Raw genomic sequence first — 16,025 nt, 5'->3', positions numbered from 1 at the left:
GAGCCAAAGGGCTTCACTTCAGCGATGCAAAATTATTTCAACAAAGTGGATATTAGATCCAGCATTATTTCAATTTTCAAAATTTTTTTTTAAATTTCAAATTTCAGCATTATTTTGCTTATGAAAAATACATTTCTCTCACATTTCAAGTTCCTTAATACAACAAGAGTTTTTGCTCTCTTAATGTTTCTGCCTGGTCTCTGAAGAGAACCAAGTTCAAAACAGCTGTTAGGCCAGTGAAACCTTTCATAATGGATTAATAAAAGGCGAATATATAGATGCTTGGGTGGTGCCTATGTCTTTTAAGTAATCTGTGCTAAGGCAACTCATGAATGCCAGGGAGTGTATTCCAGTAAGCTCTCTGGTCAACTTACTTTATGAAACTTTCATAGTTTCTACATTCAGCTTTGAAATATTCTGGATCTAAGATCCACTTTGTTTAAATAATTAAAGAACTTATTCAACTTATCTAAGGATCCACTTCCTCTGTTGGCCCAACCTGGAATATACCATAATCATTGCACCTGAAATTTGTCCTATATAAGTGAAACAGGATGCACAACTCTTATCCAAAAGGAACATAGATGGCACATTAAATACATCACACCATGACATGGTATGAACGTAAATTTAACGAGGACTGTGAAATTCTTATCAACCATCCTAATCTTAACAATAATGATGGTTTAAAAATCTCAAAAATATGGAAGGCACATATTCTACCCATTTAACTTTTTTTTGTCTAAAAGTTGATTATAAGTAATCCAGGATCTTAACTCTAATATAACAAATTCGTGTTAAATTAGGACACCACTTTTGATGTTATAAATGGAATATAGCTTTGATATATTTTTTTTTTTTCACTAGAGGTCAGACCAATAGAATATAATGGTTGATCAAATCATTGTCTCTTTGGCATACTGTTTGAAATATAATATAGCCTTGTCTCTCTCTCTCTCTCTCTGTGTGTGTGTGTGTTCCAAATGATGACCTTAATATGAATGTCGAAACATCAGAAAATTGAAGTAATTCTAACAGTGTTGTGGTCTCCATAATTTGTTTGAAAAGAAGTCTTATTAGTTAGCTTGATGAGTGTCCTGCTGTAACTTCTGCTGATGCTTAGAGTAGGCCGAGAACATTGTGCATTGGAAATCTATAGCAAAGTTATCCACTGAGACAACTGGGTACTTCCTGTGTGAAACAGGTTTGCAGGTATCTTGCTACCACAATGCACATCCCTGTTTTATAATTAACTTCTGACATCACCAGCTATGAAAGGCATCATGGGGGAAAAAAAAAAATGCAGCAGTCTTAGCTAAAGTGTACAGTAGCTAAGAAACACTCTAACCTAAACCCAAAAATTCATAAAAAAAAAAGAAAAAAAAAAAAAATCCAGCATTCGTAGCTTTAGTACAAATGAAAATGATGTACACTTCATTTGTGTGTATCACTACTGTACACCTCAGCTAAAAGCCTCTGTAGCTCACTCAGTATTGTTGATACCTTATGGCTGTAAAGAGCTGGGTTTGAATCTCATCTATGATATGAATAACCTTTACAAAGGTTTTTCTGGAGGGAGTCATCTAGTCTTATGGAAGCAGCCAACCATTTTTCTCCTGTAAGCGTGGGTTTTTCATCCCATGATACAGACAAACCAACAAAAGCACACCAACAAATTTACACATGTGAGAGTGGTCTGAAAAGTTCTCGGCCTAACAATGAAAAAACAAATTTATAATTTCAAAATAATTTTTTTAACATAATCTCCCTTAAGACTAATACATTTATTCCAGCGATGCTCCAGCACCATTATACCATCCCTGTAGTGGTTCTCAGTAAGATCTGCAAAATACCCCTCTACAGTTGCAATCACCTCTTGATTCGAAGAAAAATGCTGACCAACAAGGAAGTGTTTTAGTTTTGAGAAGAGATAGAGGTTGGAGGGAGCCAAATCTGGGGGACATGGTGGATGTTCCAACAATTCATAGTGCAGATCCCTTAATTTTCCCATTGCAAAAAACACCTTTGTGAGCAGGTGCACTGTCCTGATGAAAGATGATTTTTTTCTTCTGCAAACCAGGTCTTTTCTCATGAATTTTTTCATCTAGTCTGGTTAAAAGATTGAAATAATATTCCACGGTTATTGTTTTATCCTTTTCAAGATAATTAATAAACAAAATGCCTTTAGCATCTCAAAATATCAATGCCATGATGACCTTTCCTGCTGATGGAACCAACTTTGTCTTCTGTGGTGCTGAACAACCAGTTTCTGTCCACTGTTTTGACTGCTGCTTGGATTCTGGTGTGCATTGGTGAACCCATGTCTCATCCATAGTAATAAATCGATGCACAAAATCAGTTTTATTCTTGTTAAAATGCTCCACCCACTGTTCAGAGATTTTCATGTGAGTGCGTTTTTGATCTGCTGTGAGCAAGTGCTGCACCCATCTTGCACAAAGCTTTTTCATTTGCAATTCTTCATGCAAAATATATCCTACATGTTCTTTTGAAATGCCTATAGTCTCAGCAATTTCATGCACTTTGACTTGCCAGTCATCCAATACCATATTGTGCACTTGACAATGATTTCTGGTGTTGTTACACTTTTTGGACGTCCTTCATATTGATCATCTTAAAGGCTGGTACAGCCACTTTTAAACTCCACAGCCCATTTCTTAATTGTCGAAAATGAAGGAGAAGAGTGCCCATAAACTTTTATGAACTTCGAATGAATTTCTTTTGGCGTTAAACCTTCTTTTACAAAGAATTTTATAACCTCATTATACTCAATTTTATCCATTTCAAGAGATGCAGACAACACTTTTGTTTCAGACAACTGTATAAAACAAACTTCTTGATAGAATGACTTGCAATTTCAAATGGATGCTTCTAACAGATGTACCAATTAAAAAAAAAAAAAAAAATCTTGCAGATAGTGTTGCCATCTATGTCGAGGCTGAGAACTTTTCAGACCATCCTCATAATAGCAGGCTTAATAGCTGTAGCTGCTTCAGCCACAATTCCAAACAACTGCTATTACCCCAACTGTCCAAACTCTACTTCACATAATTTTCTTCAATATAAACTGCAGCACATGTGGATGACACTTATTCATCCCACATAATTTTTTTTTTCTAGTTAGACATAATAATTAGAGCCACAAATTTCCAGCAATTCCTGATTCTATTCACTAATTATTCCAGACATTAATTTGACAATTACAACCTCACTCCTTATCTTAAATATTGGTTGTGTCACCACTGATGTTGCAGCATTCACTGGTATTTTGAATTAGATGATAATATGACTAAATTTGATCTCTGACTATAAAAAACATGTTTTTGACATAGTGAATTGTAATGAAACCTGTTTTTTTCTGTGTGCATGGTTGAGTCTCTATAATTTTACCATAATGAATGCTGATCACCATGTAACAATGAAAGAAAGGAAAAGCTCTTATGTTCCTTCCTGATTATGCATGAACATTAAGTCTTCAGAATTATGAATTTTTGGTTACACTAGATAGTATCCACTTTTTTTCAATTTTTCATAACTGAAACATCTTGATCTACTTTCATTAATATTTTGCACATTTCACATTACTAAATAAAATTTTATTTTATATAAAGGGGAAAAATATTTTTATTAGAGAATATTAAATCTTTATTTTATAATTCAAGAATTGTTTCTCAATTCTTTCCTGTTAGATTAAGAAGTTTATGGAATCATGGGATCCCCTTGTGAATCCTGATTATGGAAAAGATCTCTTCAAAACGTGGAAAGATATCCTGGAAACACCTGAACTGAAGATTGGTGAATCAGAAAAATCACAGCTTGTGGATCTTGATCCCTATCATCAGTTAGTTTGGGATGTGTGGATGCCATGCATTCGGAAAGCACTTTTGTGTGTAAAGTATTTTTCTTATGACAACTTGATCAGATTCTATATTTTTCCATTAACCTTTTCCTTTGTTGAAAAAAGAAAAAAAAAATTTAAATAATCCCCAGACAATATATGTCATTTGCCTGACATATGGTGCTTAGACAAAAAATTGTAGCATGGTAGTCAATAATGATTAGGACCACCACTAATATTTAAGCAGTTTCCACATTATGTGGTATAGCATCTAGAAGTTGCCATTCTTCACCTAAACAGATTCTGAACAATACTTCCAACACTCTTTGCTAAGAGATTGAAATAGATTACATTGTTGCTTCTTCTGTTTGTATGCCTATAATAAAAAGTTAATAAGAGAGAGAGAGAGAGTTAAATATACATTACTATTCAGGCAGAAAATGTGGAATAACAATAACTTTCATCAACAAGTTAGGGAATCACTGAATGTGATTCCATAACTTGGATAGGTTAATTAAAATTTACATATAATGATGATGATGATCTAATTTGAAATTGTTGAACATGTCATTATTATTATTATAGTAACATGTTCACCATGTAAATGTGTATAAAAATAAATATGTAAAAGGTGAGAGAATGATGAGAAGATAATCTCAGCAAATTTTTGCAAGCCATATAAGCTGGTGGTGAAATTTGGGGTATGCACATCTGTTTAGCCATATGGTGATTAGTCAGTATGTGATTTGCCTGCTGAGCTATAAAATATATTATAAATGATAAGAAATTATATTCTTGTTTTAATCCTTTACCCAAGTGTATCCAAACTTTGCACATGAAGTGGCTTCACAACTAGTCTACATGTATACAGAGACTGCTGACTCTACATTGATGCCTCAATATCCCATAATGCAAATCAATGAAACTTCTTTTCAGGCATATATGTTTCTGTGCTTTATAGGGTAGGATCACTACCCAAACTGGTTTCAATCTTTAGTAAGGTCTCATCAGTGAGAACCAGATCCAAAGAGATACCAGTGTTAAACCAATATAGAAGTCACATTTCCTATATACAAGAGGCAAAATAGTCTATCACCACATTAGTAATTACTCTGAATAACAGATAGTTGTTGTAGAAAGGTTTATCACCGGGTTATAAAGTATATTATAAATGATAAGCATATACACACACACTTCCTTTCAGGTGTTGCTATTCGTTATGTAAAGTGTCGCTACTCAGACTAGTTTCAAGGCAATATAGATGTCATAGGGAATACTGAGGCAATTGATGTGAACAACCTCTATATACAAGTGGATATAATTTGCATATGCTTGGGTAAAAGATTAAAATGAATATAATTTCTTGTCATTTATAATATGCTGTTAATTTTTGTTTCAGCATCGAGTTCATCAGTCTCAGACTGTGGGATTAGTTTTCCTTTGGGTGGTCTGGTTTTTCCCTTCACAAACATAAAACTGACTGAACACATTTTGGTTGTAGTAAATTGCATATCCTGCTATAATAAATTTCAGTTTGGATATTTTGTGGAGTTCATGCCATTGCATCCTGAATGATTATAAGTCCCCTTATATGCATGAATATAAGGGCACTGAATATAAGTGCCCCTGGAATGCTGTTCATACAGAAATGCTATATGAACAAAAAGGAACTGAGCTTTCTTTGTTTTTAATCACTGCATATTTGCCAGTGATCTTTTGATCTTTTTGTATATAATATTTATTATTATTATACTTGTCTATTTATATTAAAAAAATCAGTTTATAGCCTTTATTTATTGAAACTCTTAAAGGTATATACAATTTAAACTAATGTGTGTTTAATTTCATTCTGCAGGCAGTGGAATGCAAGGCAGTGTGATCCTGTAATTGAGTTATTAGAAGGATGGATGCCGCTTCTTCCTCCTTGGATACTTCACAACATACAAGAACAATTAATTTTTCCTTATCTACAGAAAGAAGTTGAAGATTGGAATCCTGTAACTGATACTCTTCCTATTCATTCTTGGTTACATCCCTGGCTTCCTCTTATGGGTAAGTGCTGCATTATTTTATTAGTAATTTACATAACATTCAACTTCTCTTGGGACAGTGATAGGCCTGCAGGTAGGAATAATTGTATAGTAGACTGGAGAGGAAAAAAAAGTAGCATGCGCTCTGGTTACTGAAGCTCATAGTTATTGGATGATGAAAAAAAAATGTGATGGCTACACTAATTTTGCATTATTCGTAAAAATACAATATGGAACAAAAAAAAAAAAAATATCTTTGACACCTGTTTGCTCCATAACATATATTGTAGTTATGCAGTACTGTTTACCTATACTGTAGTTAAGATAAATTTATAAAAAAAGTTTTTTTTTTTCAAATGGTTACTTTATTGGGGTTCTCAACTGGGGGAGGGTTCAGGGTTTTTTTTTGGGGGGGGGGGGGGAATTGGGACCATAGTGGGGATGGATTATGTATTAGGTGCAAATTTTATAGTTTATCATTATATTTAAATTTTTTAAATTAAAGGTTGTAGTTACTGAGATCATTCGGCATAATTAACTATAGCTTGAATCCATAACTTTAAGACAGTGATTCTCAATCTCTGGGATGTGCCCCCTTTTGGGGGGGTGCAAAGAAAGTGGAAATCAAAGGAAAAACTGAAAAAATATTTTATTAACACAAAAACAATATAAAAACGAAAACATAAAATACACTCCAAAAATAAAATAATAAAATGTATAAAATCCACTATATTGAATAAACTAGTTACACTTACGAGAACATATCAGTATTGCAAAATATACTGAGCAGCTAATTAAAACTAAACAATAACAATGGATCTAAAAATTAATGGCTTCCTTGGGCCTGTGTTGCAAAGCGTTTCATATATGATGGTGATACAATGGAAATTGACACTTAGTTCTCTTTCTATATTTAACTGAGATCTATATTTTGTTTTTAAGGCAGCCACTGCAAATAAATAAATAAATAAAATAGTTGCAAATAAAACTTTAATGTGTTGTACATTTTGATAATTTCATCCACATTTCTAATATTTGTTTCTTTACCTTTTTGTTCCATAACTCTAGTTTTTTTACAAAAAGCATTAACTTTGTCACTCATCTCTAAGATAGTGTATTTTTTCCTTGGAGTTGCAGGTTAAATATATTTAGTTTCTCCAATATGTCCACCAAGTAGCTCAATTTCATCACAAATAAGTGGTCTCTAAACTTTCCTGCTTCATTGTGATTTTCCACTTCCAAGATTTCTATTTCATCTCTTAATCCGTAAACATGTTGTAAACATTTTCCCTGTGATAACCATCTTGTCTTGCAGTAAAATAGTAACGCTGAATGTTCCATTCCAGCCATGTCTTTGCAAAGTTCAGAAAACGGTCTTGATTTTAAGGGTTTCATTTTTATTATGTAATTCACCATGGTTATAACTGTTGAATGTTTAGACCAGGACTCATTTCCTTTGCAGCAAGAGCTTTTCTGTGAATCATGCAATGTGTCCAGAGACATTGTGATTTTTCCCTCACAAGGGCTTGTAAACTTTTAAACCTTCCAGGTTATAACTGTTGTTAACACAATGTTTAGACCAGGACTCATTTCCTTTGCAGCAAGAGCTTTTCTGTGAATCATGCAATGTGTCCAGAGACATTGTGATTTTTCCCTCACAAGGGCTTGTAAACTTTTAAACCTTCCAGGTTATAACTGTTGTTAACACAATGTTTAGACCAGGACTCATTTCCTTTGCTGCAAGAGCTTCTCTGTGAATCATGCAATGTGTCCAGAGACGTTGTGATTTTTCCCTCACAAGGGCTTGTAAACTTTTAAACCTTCCAGACATAACTCGAGAACCATCAGTGCAAATTCCAACACAATTTTTCCACTGCATGTTTGCCTTACATGAAATCATCAAATATTTTGAACAGTTCAGGTGCTGTGGTTCTTCTTTCTGTTGGTTTAAAAAACAATAACTCTTCAACTGCTGATAATCCATCGCATAAGCAATTAAATGACAATTCTTGTTGCGATCTGTTGTCTCGTCAAGCTGAATTGAGAATAATTGGTCACAAAGCTTCGACAGAAGTTGTTGCTGCATATCTTCACATATATCACCAATTTGCCGAGCAATAGCGATAGACGTATGCACTGTAGTTGATTAGTAAAACTTTCTCCAAGCATAGTTTCCACGTTATCAATCGTAGCTGGCAGAATTAGGTCTTCTTCAATAGTGTGAGGCTTTTTGCACCTAGCATATTTTATATGCAACTTTGTAAGAAGCTAGTAAAACTTTTTCATTTACAGACAAAGCTTTTTTAATGCCTAGATTTTTGCTTTTCAACAGTTTAGCAGCAAAGACCTCTCGAGGTTTTTTAACATACTTCTTATGAAGTGTTTCCGAATATCTTTTAAATTTATTCAATTTCATGCTATCAGCAGCCAAAATTTTTGAACAACTAACACACAGTGGTCTTTCTTCATCATTTACTTCAGTCTTTGTAAAACTGAAATCTAAATATTCTGCTGCATACTTTCTTGATTTTCCTTTCGGAGTGAAATCTGTGAACCTGAATTTGTTGACATCAACGCTTCACAGTCATTGATGCCCGCTTACATCCAATTAAAAAATTTATCCATTTTTCTACACTAGAAAAGAGTGTTTTTATACTGTGTATCACAGTCATCACTTACATCCAGTTAAAATTGTATCCATTTTTCTACACTAGAAAAGATTGTTTTTATACCATGTATTTTATACCATTTCAAGCCTTATTTATATACTGGTAGAAACATTTCCAGAACATTCGAGACTTTCCATGATGAAATCACAAATGTTTCCGAAGGGCTGATACGATTCAGGAGTCTGTGCAGTGATGCTAGCTCTATACCATTTTCAAAAGATTTGATGACGTATTTAAATTTTTGTATGAATATTTAAAAATTTTGATTAATTCCTACCTTTTTTTTTCTTTTTTTGTTTTGCTAACTTTTATGGTTTTGTCAGTGTCTCAACACAAGAATTTCGGGGGGGGGGCACAAAAAGTGATATTAAAAAATTGGGCACACATGAAAGAAGGTTGAGAAATACTGCTTTAAGATATTAATTAGGATGCTTAAAAGGAAATCTGTAAAAAAAAATTAGGTTGTAACCTATAAATTTTATTTCAATACATATTTATCTGAGAAACTGAATATGATTTTCAGAGTTTTTAGATTTTTTTAATGGTATAGTTTTTACGCTCAGGAACTGCACAAATATTCACCGTTTTTAAAGAGATTAACGAACATTTTTTACAAACGTTTATTATGAATCAAAATATATTTGGCATATTTAGAAAACTACTTTTATTCAAATTTCAAAATCCATCAACATTTTTTGTGTCTACTAAATTTGTAAAACTCCACTATAAAAATAATCCCATTGAATGTGTATGTACTAATATAGAAAATTAATAAAAGATTTTCAAATCACCTCAAGGGCTCACTTTAGTGAGTACAGGCATGGCAAACCCAAGGTACCAGATGCTGGACCATGTATTCGAGGGCTAGGGGTGAGTCTTTCCTATCTTGCTAAGTCATTTTGTCTTATGCAGCCACCAAAGGAGGCAAGCTAGCCTCAATAGGTGCTGGTCCCAAGCCCGGATAAATGCGAGGGTTGATGTCAGGAAGGGCATCCGGTCGGAAAACTTCAATGCCGGCTCAGACTATGATATGAGACATAGAGAAAATGATATAAGGGCTAGGGCGTACCCCTTAAGCGACACACAGCCACATCACCCTACAGCTGCGAGAAGTGGACGAGGGCTACCGCATCAAGGGCGGGTGCGGTTAAAGAAGCGAGCCCAGCAAATGGAGAGGATGTTGCGAGTGGGAACACTGAATGTTGGAAGCATGACTGGAAGGGGAAGAGAGGGGACAGACATGATGAGGAAGGTGGACATTTTATGTGTGCAGGAGACAAGGTGGAAGGAGGGAAAGGCAAAGGAATTGGGAGATGGATATAAATTGTTTTACTCTGGAGCAAATAACGAGAGAAGAAATGGTGTAGGAATTGTGGTGTGTGGCAGAATGAAGGGTGAAGTACTGGAAGTGGGTAGAAGGAACGACAGGATCATGCGAATGAAATTGGTTCTTGGAGAAGAGCGGGTGGTCGTATCATGTGTATATGCCCTGTAAGTTGGTTGTACAGCAGAGGAGAAAGATGAGTTCTGGAACGTGTTAGATGAAGAAATGAGGAAATTGGAAGAAAATGAGATGGTGATTGTTGGAGGAGACTTGAACGGACACATAGGAAGACAGAATAGAGACTGTGAAAGGGTGCATGGTGGCGACTGAGTGGGAATGATGAACCAGGAAGGAGAGAGGGTTGTGGACTTTGCAGTAGCGTTTGATCTGGCAATTGTGAACTTGTTTTTCTACAAGAGGGAAGAACATTTGATAACATTTGGGAGTGGTAACAGCAGTTCACAAATTGACTACATTTTGACTAGAAGAAAACATATTAAGGTTGTGACAAATTGTAAAGTAATTCCAACAGATCAAGTAGCACAGCAACACCGACTGCTGTGCGCAGACCGAAGATAAGAACCTCTGGATGCCATGGGATGAAGACAATTAAGTGGTTTCGCTTAAAAGAGGAGAGTGTGAGGAATCGTTTTAGGGAGAGGGTGTTAGAGAGGATTTCAGATGGACTGGAAAGTGTACAAGATTGGTGGAAACATAATTCAAAAGTAATCCTGAGCTGTGCAATCGAGGTACTTGGTGAGACATCTGGAAAGATTAGAGAGCGGAAGGAGGGTTGGTGGTGGAATAATAATGTACAAGTGGAAGTGACAGCTAAGAGGAAGGCAAAGCAGAAGTGGGATGAGTCAAGAAGAGTGGAAGAGGACAGAGAGGTGTACAGAGAGAGAAAGCAAGAAGCCAAGAGAGTTGTGGCACAGGCGAAGGCCATGACATATTGTTAAATTGTGAATGAAACTATGTTGTGTAATTTATTTTTTTTCATTCACATTTAACATTGCTTATTATGTATTAATCATAATTTGTATAAAGATTATTTATTGTTCCTTAATTAAGGATTACTATTTAATTATTTATTCTAAACTTAACCTACTATTAATTTATTAGGCAATAATTTGTGTAGAATTTATAATAACTAAAATATATATATGATGTAACGAAAAGTATTATTATAAATAATTGTATACGTAATGAAAGAGCTGATTATGTAGCTCAAATATTCTGTTTATTCTTATTTGTGAAATTTTAATGTTATGTAATCAGTTATGTAAGAGTAGAGCGTTGTATTACATTAGCGAAATGTTTACGTTCATGCGTTGTCGTGGAGACGCATGAAATAAACAAGCACGAGTCGAAGAGTTCGTGACCTTCAGACTGAAAGGAGAAAAAAAAAATAGAAGATTTTTAATTAGAGAGAAGAGAGGAAGTTTTTGCGGAGCGGGAAGGAAGGTAGGATACAAGCAAAGGAAGCGGAAGAAAATTATAAGTTCTCTAGGGCAGAAATTCATGAGAATAGTGTTTAGAAGTGAGCCAAAACATAGTGAATCATATACTTAGCTGCAAGTGAAGTCAGCTGTGTTGTAAAGGAAAATTAATGCCGTAACCGGATAAATAAAGAACTGGACATTCAATGGAAAATTCTGATTAGTTCCAGTTAGTCTAGGATTACGTCTTAATTCTATGTTGCCCTGAGAAGAATTATATTGAAATTAACTAGTTTGAGAAAAGTAAACAAGGAGAATTATCAGTGCCTTATTGATGTGTTTTTTTGAGTAGTGAAGTGCAATTAACAGTAGTTCAGTTAAATCGTTGTAGAATCTTTATTAATGTGTTCCGCTAACGAAAATAAGTTAATTCATAAGTGTGCTCACAATTAATTGATGTATTGAAGATTGTATCTGGTAAGAGTAGTCATACTTGTTTGTTTATTCTAACATTAACATATCTTCGAAGTTTAAAGTCCGAAATAAGATTGCTTGGAATATTGTCTACCTTGATTAGTGCTTCCTGTGAATTTTAAACATTAAATACAGCTGATAGATATTTGGAGACTGTTTAAATAAGAAGTTTCGTTTTACTAACTTGAGTTAAGAAAGCTCGTAATTTTGAAACTGTGAATTGTATGTGAAAGTTTAGAACATTGAATTGGCATGAGTGATTTAGCAAGATGTATTAAGTTGATTGTATTGTTTCATTTTAAAGCAGAATTCTTGTATTTGTTATATATATATCATACATTAAATGTTTTATTTTGTTAATCTAAATATTGTGTTATCCTGAATTCCTTTTTATTGCACCGTTCATAAATATTCGAATCTTGCAGGAACCCCAAGTGGAATAGTAAATAATTCGGCCTAAATAAATGAGGAGACTGCTAACTTAATTGAAAATTGATCCTACTATTTTATATAGACTAATCTAAAAATAGGGTGGCACAGTATAATTATAAATTTCCCTACTTTTGGATCGGTGATCAATTTGCAATTAGTTGTTATATTGATAAAAGTGACTTGAACCAAGATGGCGGATTTAGAACATAACATGAAAATAGAACGTCACGACAAATGGCGCAGTCGACAGGATGTGATTTAATCGATAGGAATTGAATTTAACAACTATAAATTAAGAAATTGAGTTTAGTTTTAGTAATAACAATCATAGAAATGCTCCCTGAAAATTTAAAAAAAAAAAAATTGAGATAAATAAATCACAGTGAACTGGTTATAATCTGGAGTCAGGCAAAAATAAAAGTTTATTTTAAAGTAGAAAGATTATATTAATTGAATTAGTAATTTATTAATCACTATGGCTGTTACATCAAGCTCTGAAATGAATGATAGTGAATTTTTTCGTACGGTAAACCCGCAACAGGTTTTTCCCCAATTTTCAGGTGAAGAATCAGATGATGTACTATTCTTCTTTACCTATGTTGAAAAACTTAGAGAGATAGCTAGTTGGACTGATTTTCAATTGCTAGTTTCGATTAGACGTAAATTAATAGGTAAAGCAAAAACATTCTTATATTCTTCTCCAATACTTCGGGAAACCTTAGAATACAAGAAATTTAAGGATGAACTAATTTCTAGGTTTTCCCATACTAAGTGCTACATTCAAACCCTTATAGAGCTCCACGAATGCATGCAAGATGACAAGGAAGATGTGACTAATTATTTTAACAGATTGGTGAACATTGCTAAATCTATGAAGGTCTCCCCTACAGAGAAACCTTACTTAGATTGGATTGTGTTTCAACAATTTCGACTGGGATTGAATAAAAAATTAAGAGAAGTCATTTACAAAAAAAAGGCTGTCAGTTTAGAAGCATGTTATAGTCTGGCCAAAGAAAGAGAGAAAATATTGGAGGAAATGCAACAAATATACTCCATGAGAGAATCACTTATACAAAACTGTAATGATCAACTTACACCATTACCAATTCTTGAATACCTTTCAAACTGTAAAAATAGGAAAGAGATTAAGAATGAGGAAGTCAATGTAGATAACTCTATCACCTTAACTAACAAACCAGATTCACTAGACTACAATTCCCAAAGAATGCAAAGTGTGACGATGGCCAAGGAGAATGGTAAGTTACCTTTAACCCTTGTACAAGGTCTAATTGGAAAGATTCCATGCAATATCCTGTTAGATAGTGGAGCCCATATATCAGTTATTTCTAACTCCATGGTGAATAAACTTGTTGATGATTTTTCTGATAACATCACCCTAATTCAGAAACTAGTAAAAATCACGGGAATTGCTAAAATTGAACTGATTGCTACAAGAAAAATAAATGCTAAAATTTCCATACCTTGTTTTCCAGTAGAGTTCTCACATGATCTCATTATCCTTCCAGAAGTTGCTGACACAAATGACCAGATTATATTAGGACTAGATTTCCTAGAGAAAAATAAATTCATGTGTGACTTTGCCTCTGAAACCATTTCCTTGTGTGGCGTGAGTTATCAATCAATGTACAATGAAGACAATAAAAAGAAACTATGTGACAAGATGGAGATTGAAACCTTAAACCTTGAAGACGGATTAAGTGATAAGAAAAGAAAATTATTGCACAAAGCTATTAATTTAGCAGAATCAAAAACTGATAGAGCAGAAATAAGGAAATTCATTCTATCAATCTTTCAAAAATATCCTCGAACATTTACTGAAGATATTAGCTCATTGACCTGTACAAACAAAGTAGAGCATTCCATTGAAATCACTTCAGACACGCCTATCTATACTAAGCAGTACAAAACCCCCCTTAAATATCTAGATAGACTTCAAATCCTTCTGAATGATTATGAAAGAGCTGGGATCATAGAAAAGTCTAATTCCAGATGGAATAGCCCCTTTTTGTTGGTAGAAAAGCCTGATGGAAGTCTCAGATTTGTATTAGATCTGCGTGAGATTAATAAGGTCACTAAGCCCATTGATTTTCCTCTATGTAACATAGAAGAGCTCCTGACTAGTCTAGAAGGAGCAAAATACTTTTCAAAACTGGACCTAAACTCTGGCTATTTCCAGATACCTCTTAGAAAGGAGGACAGACAGTTTTTTGCCTTTACCACTCGATGGCAAAAATACCAACTCTGTCGACTTCCTCAAGGGGTCAGAAATTCAGCTATGAGCTTCCAATGTCTGATGAACACTGTACTCTCAGACATGTTAGGAAAGGGAGTCATATGTTTCCAAGATGACCTATTAATTTACACCCCAGACTTAACATCACATGAAGAAATTTTAGATAATGTATTAAATAGACTAAATTTGTCACATCTATCGTTGAAGTGCTCAAAATGTAAATTCTTCATGAGAAAGGTTGAATACCTAGGACATGTTGTCAGTGAGGCTGGAATAATCCCCACTCAAGAAAACATCTCTGCCATTCTGAAAGCGAAAATACCCACCTCTGTGAGACAAGTACGAAGGTATTTAGGAATGGTAAACTTCTATAGAAAATTTATTCCAAATTGTTCTCAAATAATGGAGCCCATAATTAAATTAACTAAAAAGGGGGAAAAGTTCATTTGGGGAAAGGAACAGGAATCTGCTCATAAATCTTTAAATTTAGCATTAACTAGATCTCCTATCCTCACTCATCCCACTCTTGGAGAACCCTTCTATCTTGCAGCAGATGCCTCGAATAACACCATTGCAGCTGTAATAGAACAAAAGAAGAAAGAAGAGATTAGACCCATTGCTTTCCTAAGTAGAAAACTATCTGCATCAGAAAAAAATTACTCAGTTATTGAAAAAGAAGCACTAGCTATTGTACATGCCTTAAGGAAATTCAGATACATGTTACTGGGACAAGAAATTTTTTTAAGATCAGACCATAAACCCCTAACCTTCTTATCCACAATGAAGGATAAAAACCAAAGGATTATTCGATGGGCATTAGAATTACAAGAGTTCCAAATATAGATATGTTATATTCCTGGAAAACTTAATGTAGTTGCTGACTACTTATCCAGGGCTTTAGATGATAAAGTAGATGAAGATACCAGTGTGAAAGAAAAGATAATGAACTTGATAGCCAAGGAAAATGAGGGACAAGAAAACACAAGAAAACCCCCACACCTTCAGAATTGGACCAAATTCTCCATTATAGAAGCACAAAAATTAGATCCAACATGGGGAGAAATATATCGACGAATCAAAAATGGGGAAAGATTCTTGGAAGAACACTCGTTTTTGCAGTCCTTATTTTTGGATGATGATGGCCTCCTAATGGCAAAACATGATATCACCGGAAATTGGAAGAACAAAATAGTAGTTCCTACTGTCATGATTCCTTGGGTGTTATATACCTTTCATGATGCTGATCTAGCAGGACACCAAGGGTTCTTTCGGACATGGGGGAGAATTAGAAACAGATATGTGTGGAAGGGAATGAGACGAGATGTTGAAAGTTATGTGTTTTCTTGTCATCTATGCCAAAGAAAATCAAATTACGGAGGAAAGGCTCCTCTTCAACCTTTCCCTATTCCTAGTCGCCCTTTCCAAGCTTTGGCCATGGACATTATAGGTCCACTCCCTACTACCTCTAAAGGAAACAAGTATATACTTGTTGTAATAGATATGTTCTCTAGGTTTCCTGAAGCCACAGCTATGAAGAATCAATCTGC

The 16,025-nt window shown here is 34.4% G+C and overlaps 1 protein-coding gene across 1 annotated transcript in view; it reads left to right on the top strand.

Annotated features, from left to right (window-relative positions):
• The window catches only part of sip1 (septin interacting protein 1), a 292,796-nt gene that overhangs the window by 203,054 nt on the left and 73,717 nt on the right, over positions 1-16,025 (top strand). Inside the window, exons 10-11 of the mRNA XM_090395420.1 lie at positions 3,708-3,904; positions 5,712-5,908. Coding sequence (XP_090251546.1) covers positions 3,708-3,904; positions 5,712-5,908 — 394 coding nt within the window. The remainder of the gene's footprint in view (positions 1-3,707; positions 3,905-5,711; positions 5,909-16,025) is intronic.

Source organism: Typopeltis vanoorti, chromosome 7 (genome assembly GCF_054136105.1).
Source record: "Typopeltis vanoorti isolate ZY-2024b chromosome 7, IOZ_Tvanoo_1.0, whole genome shotgun sequence".
Lineage (NCBI taxonomy): Eukaryota > Metazoa > Arthropoda > Arachnida > Uropygi > Thelyphonidae > Typopeltis > Typopeltis vanoorti.
Note: the sequence above shows the minus strand (reverse complement) of the source record. Positions and strands in the feature narration are given on the sequence as shown.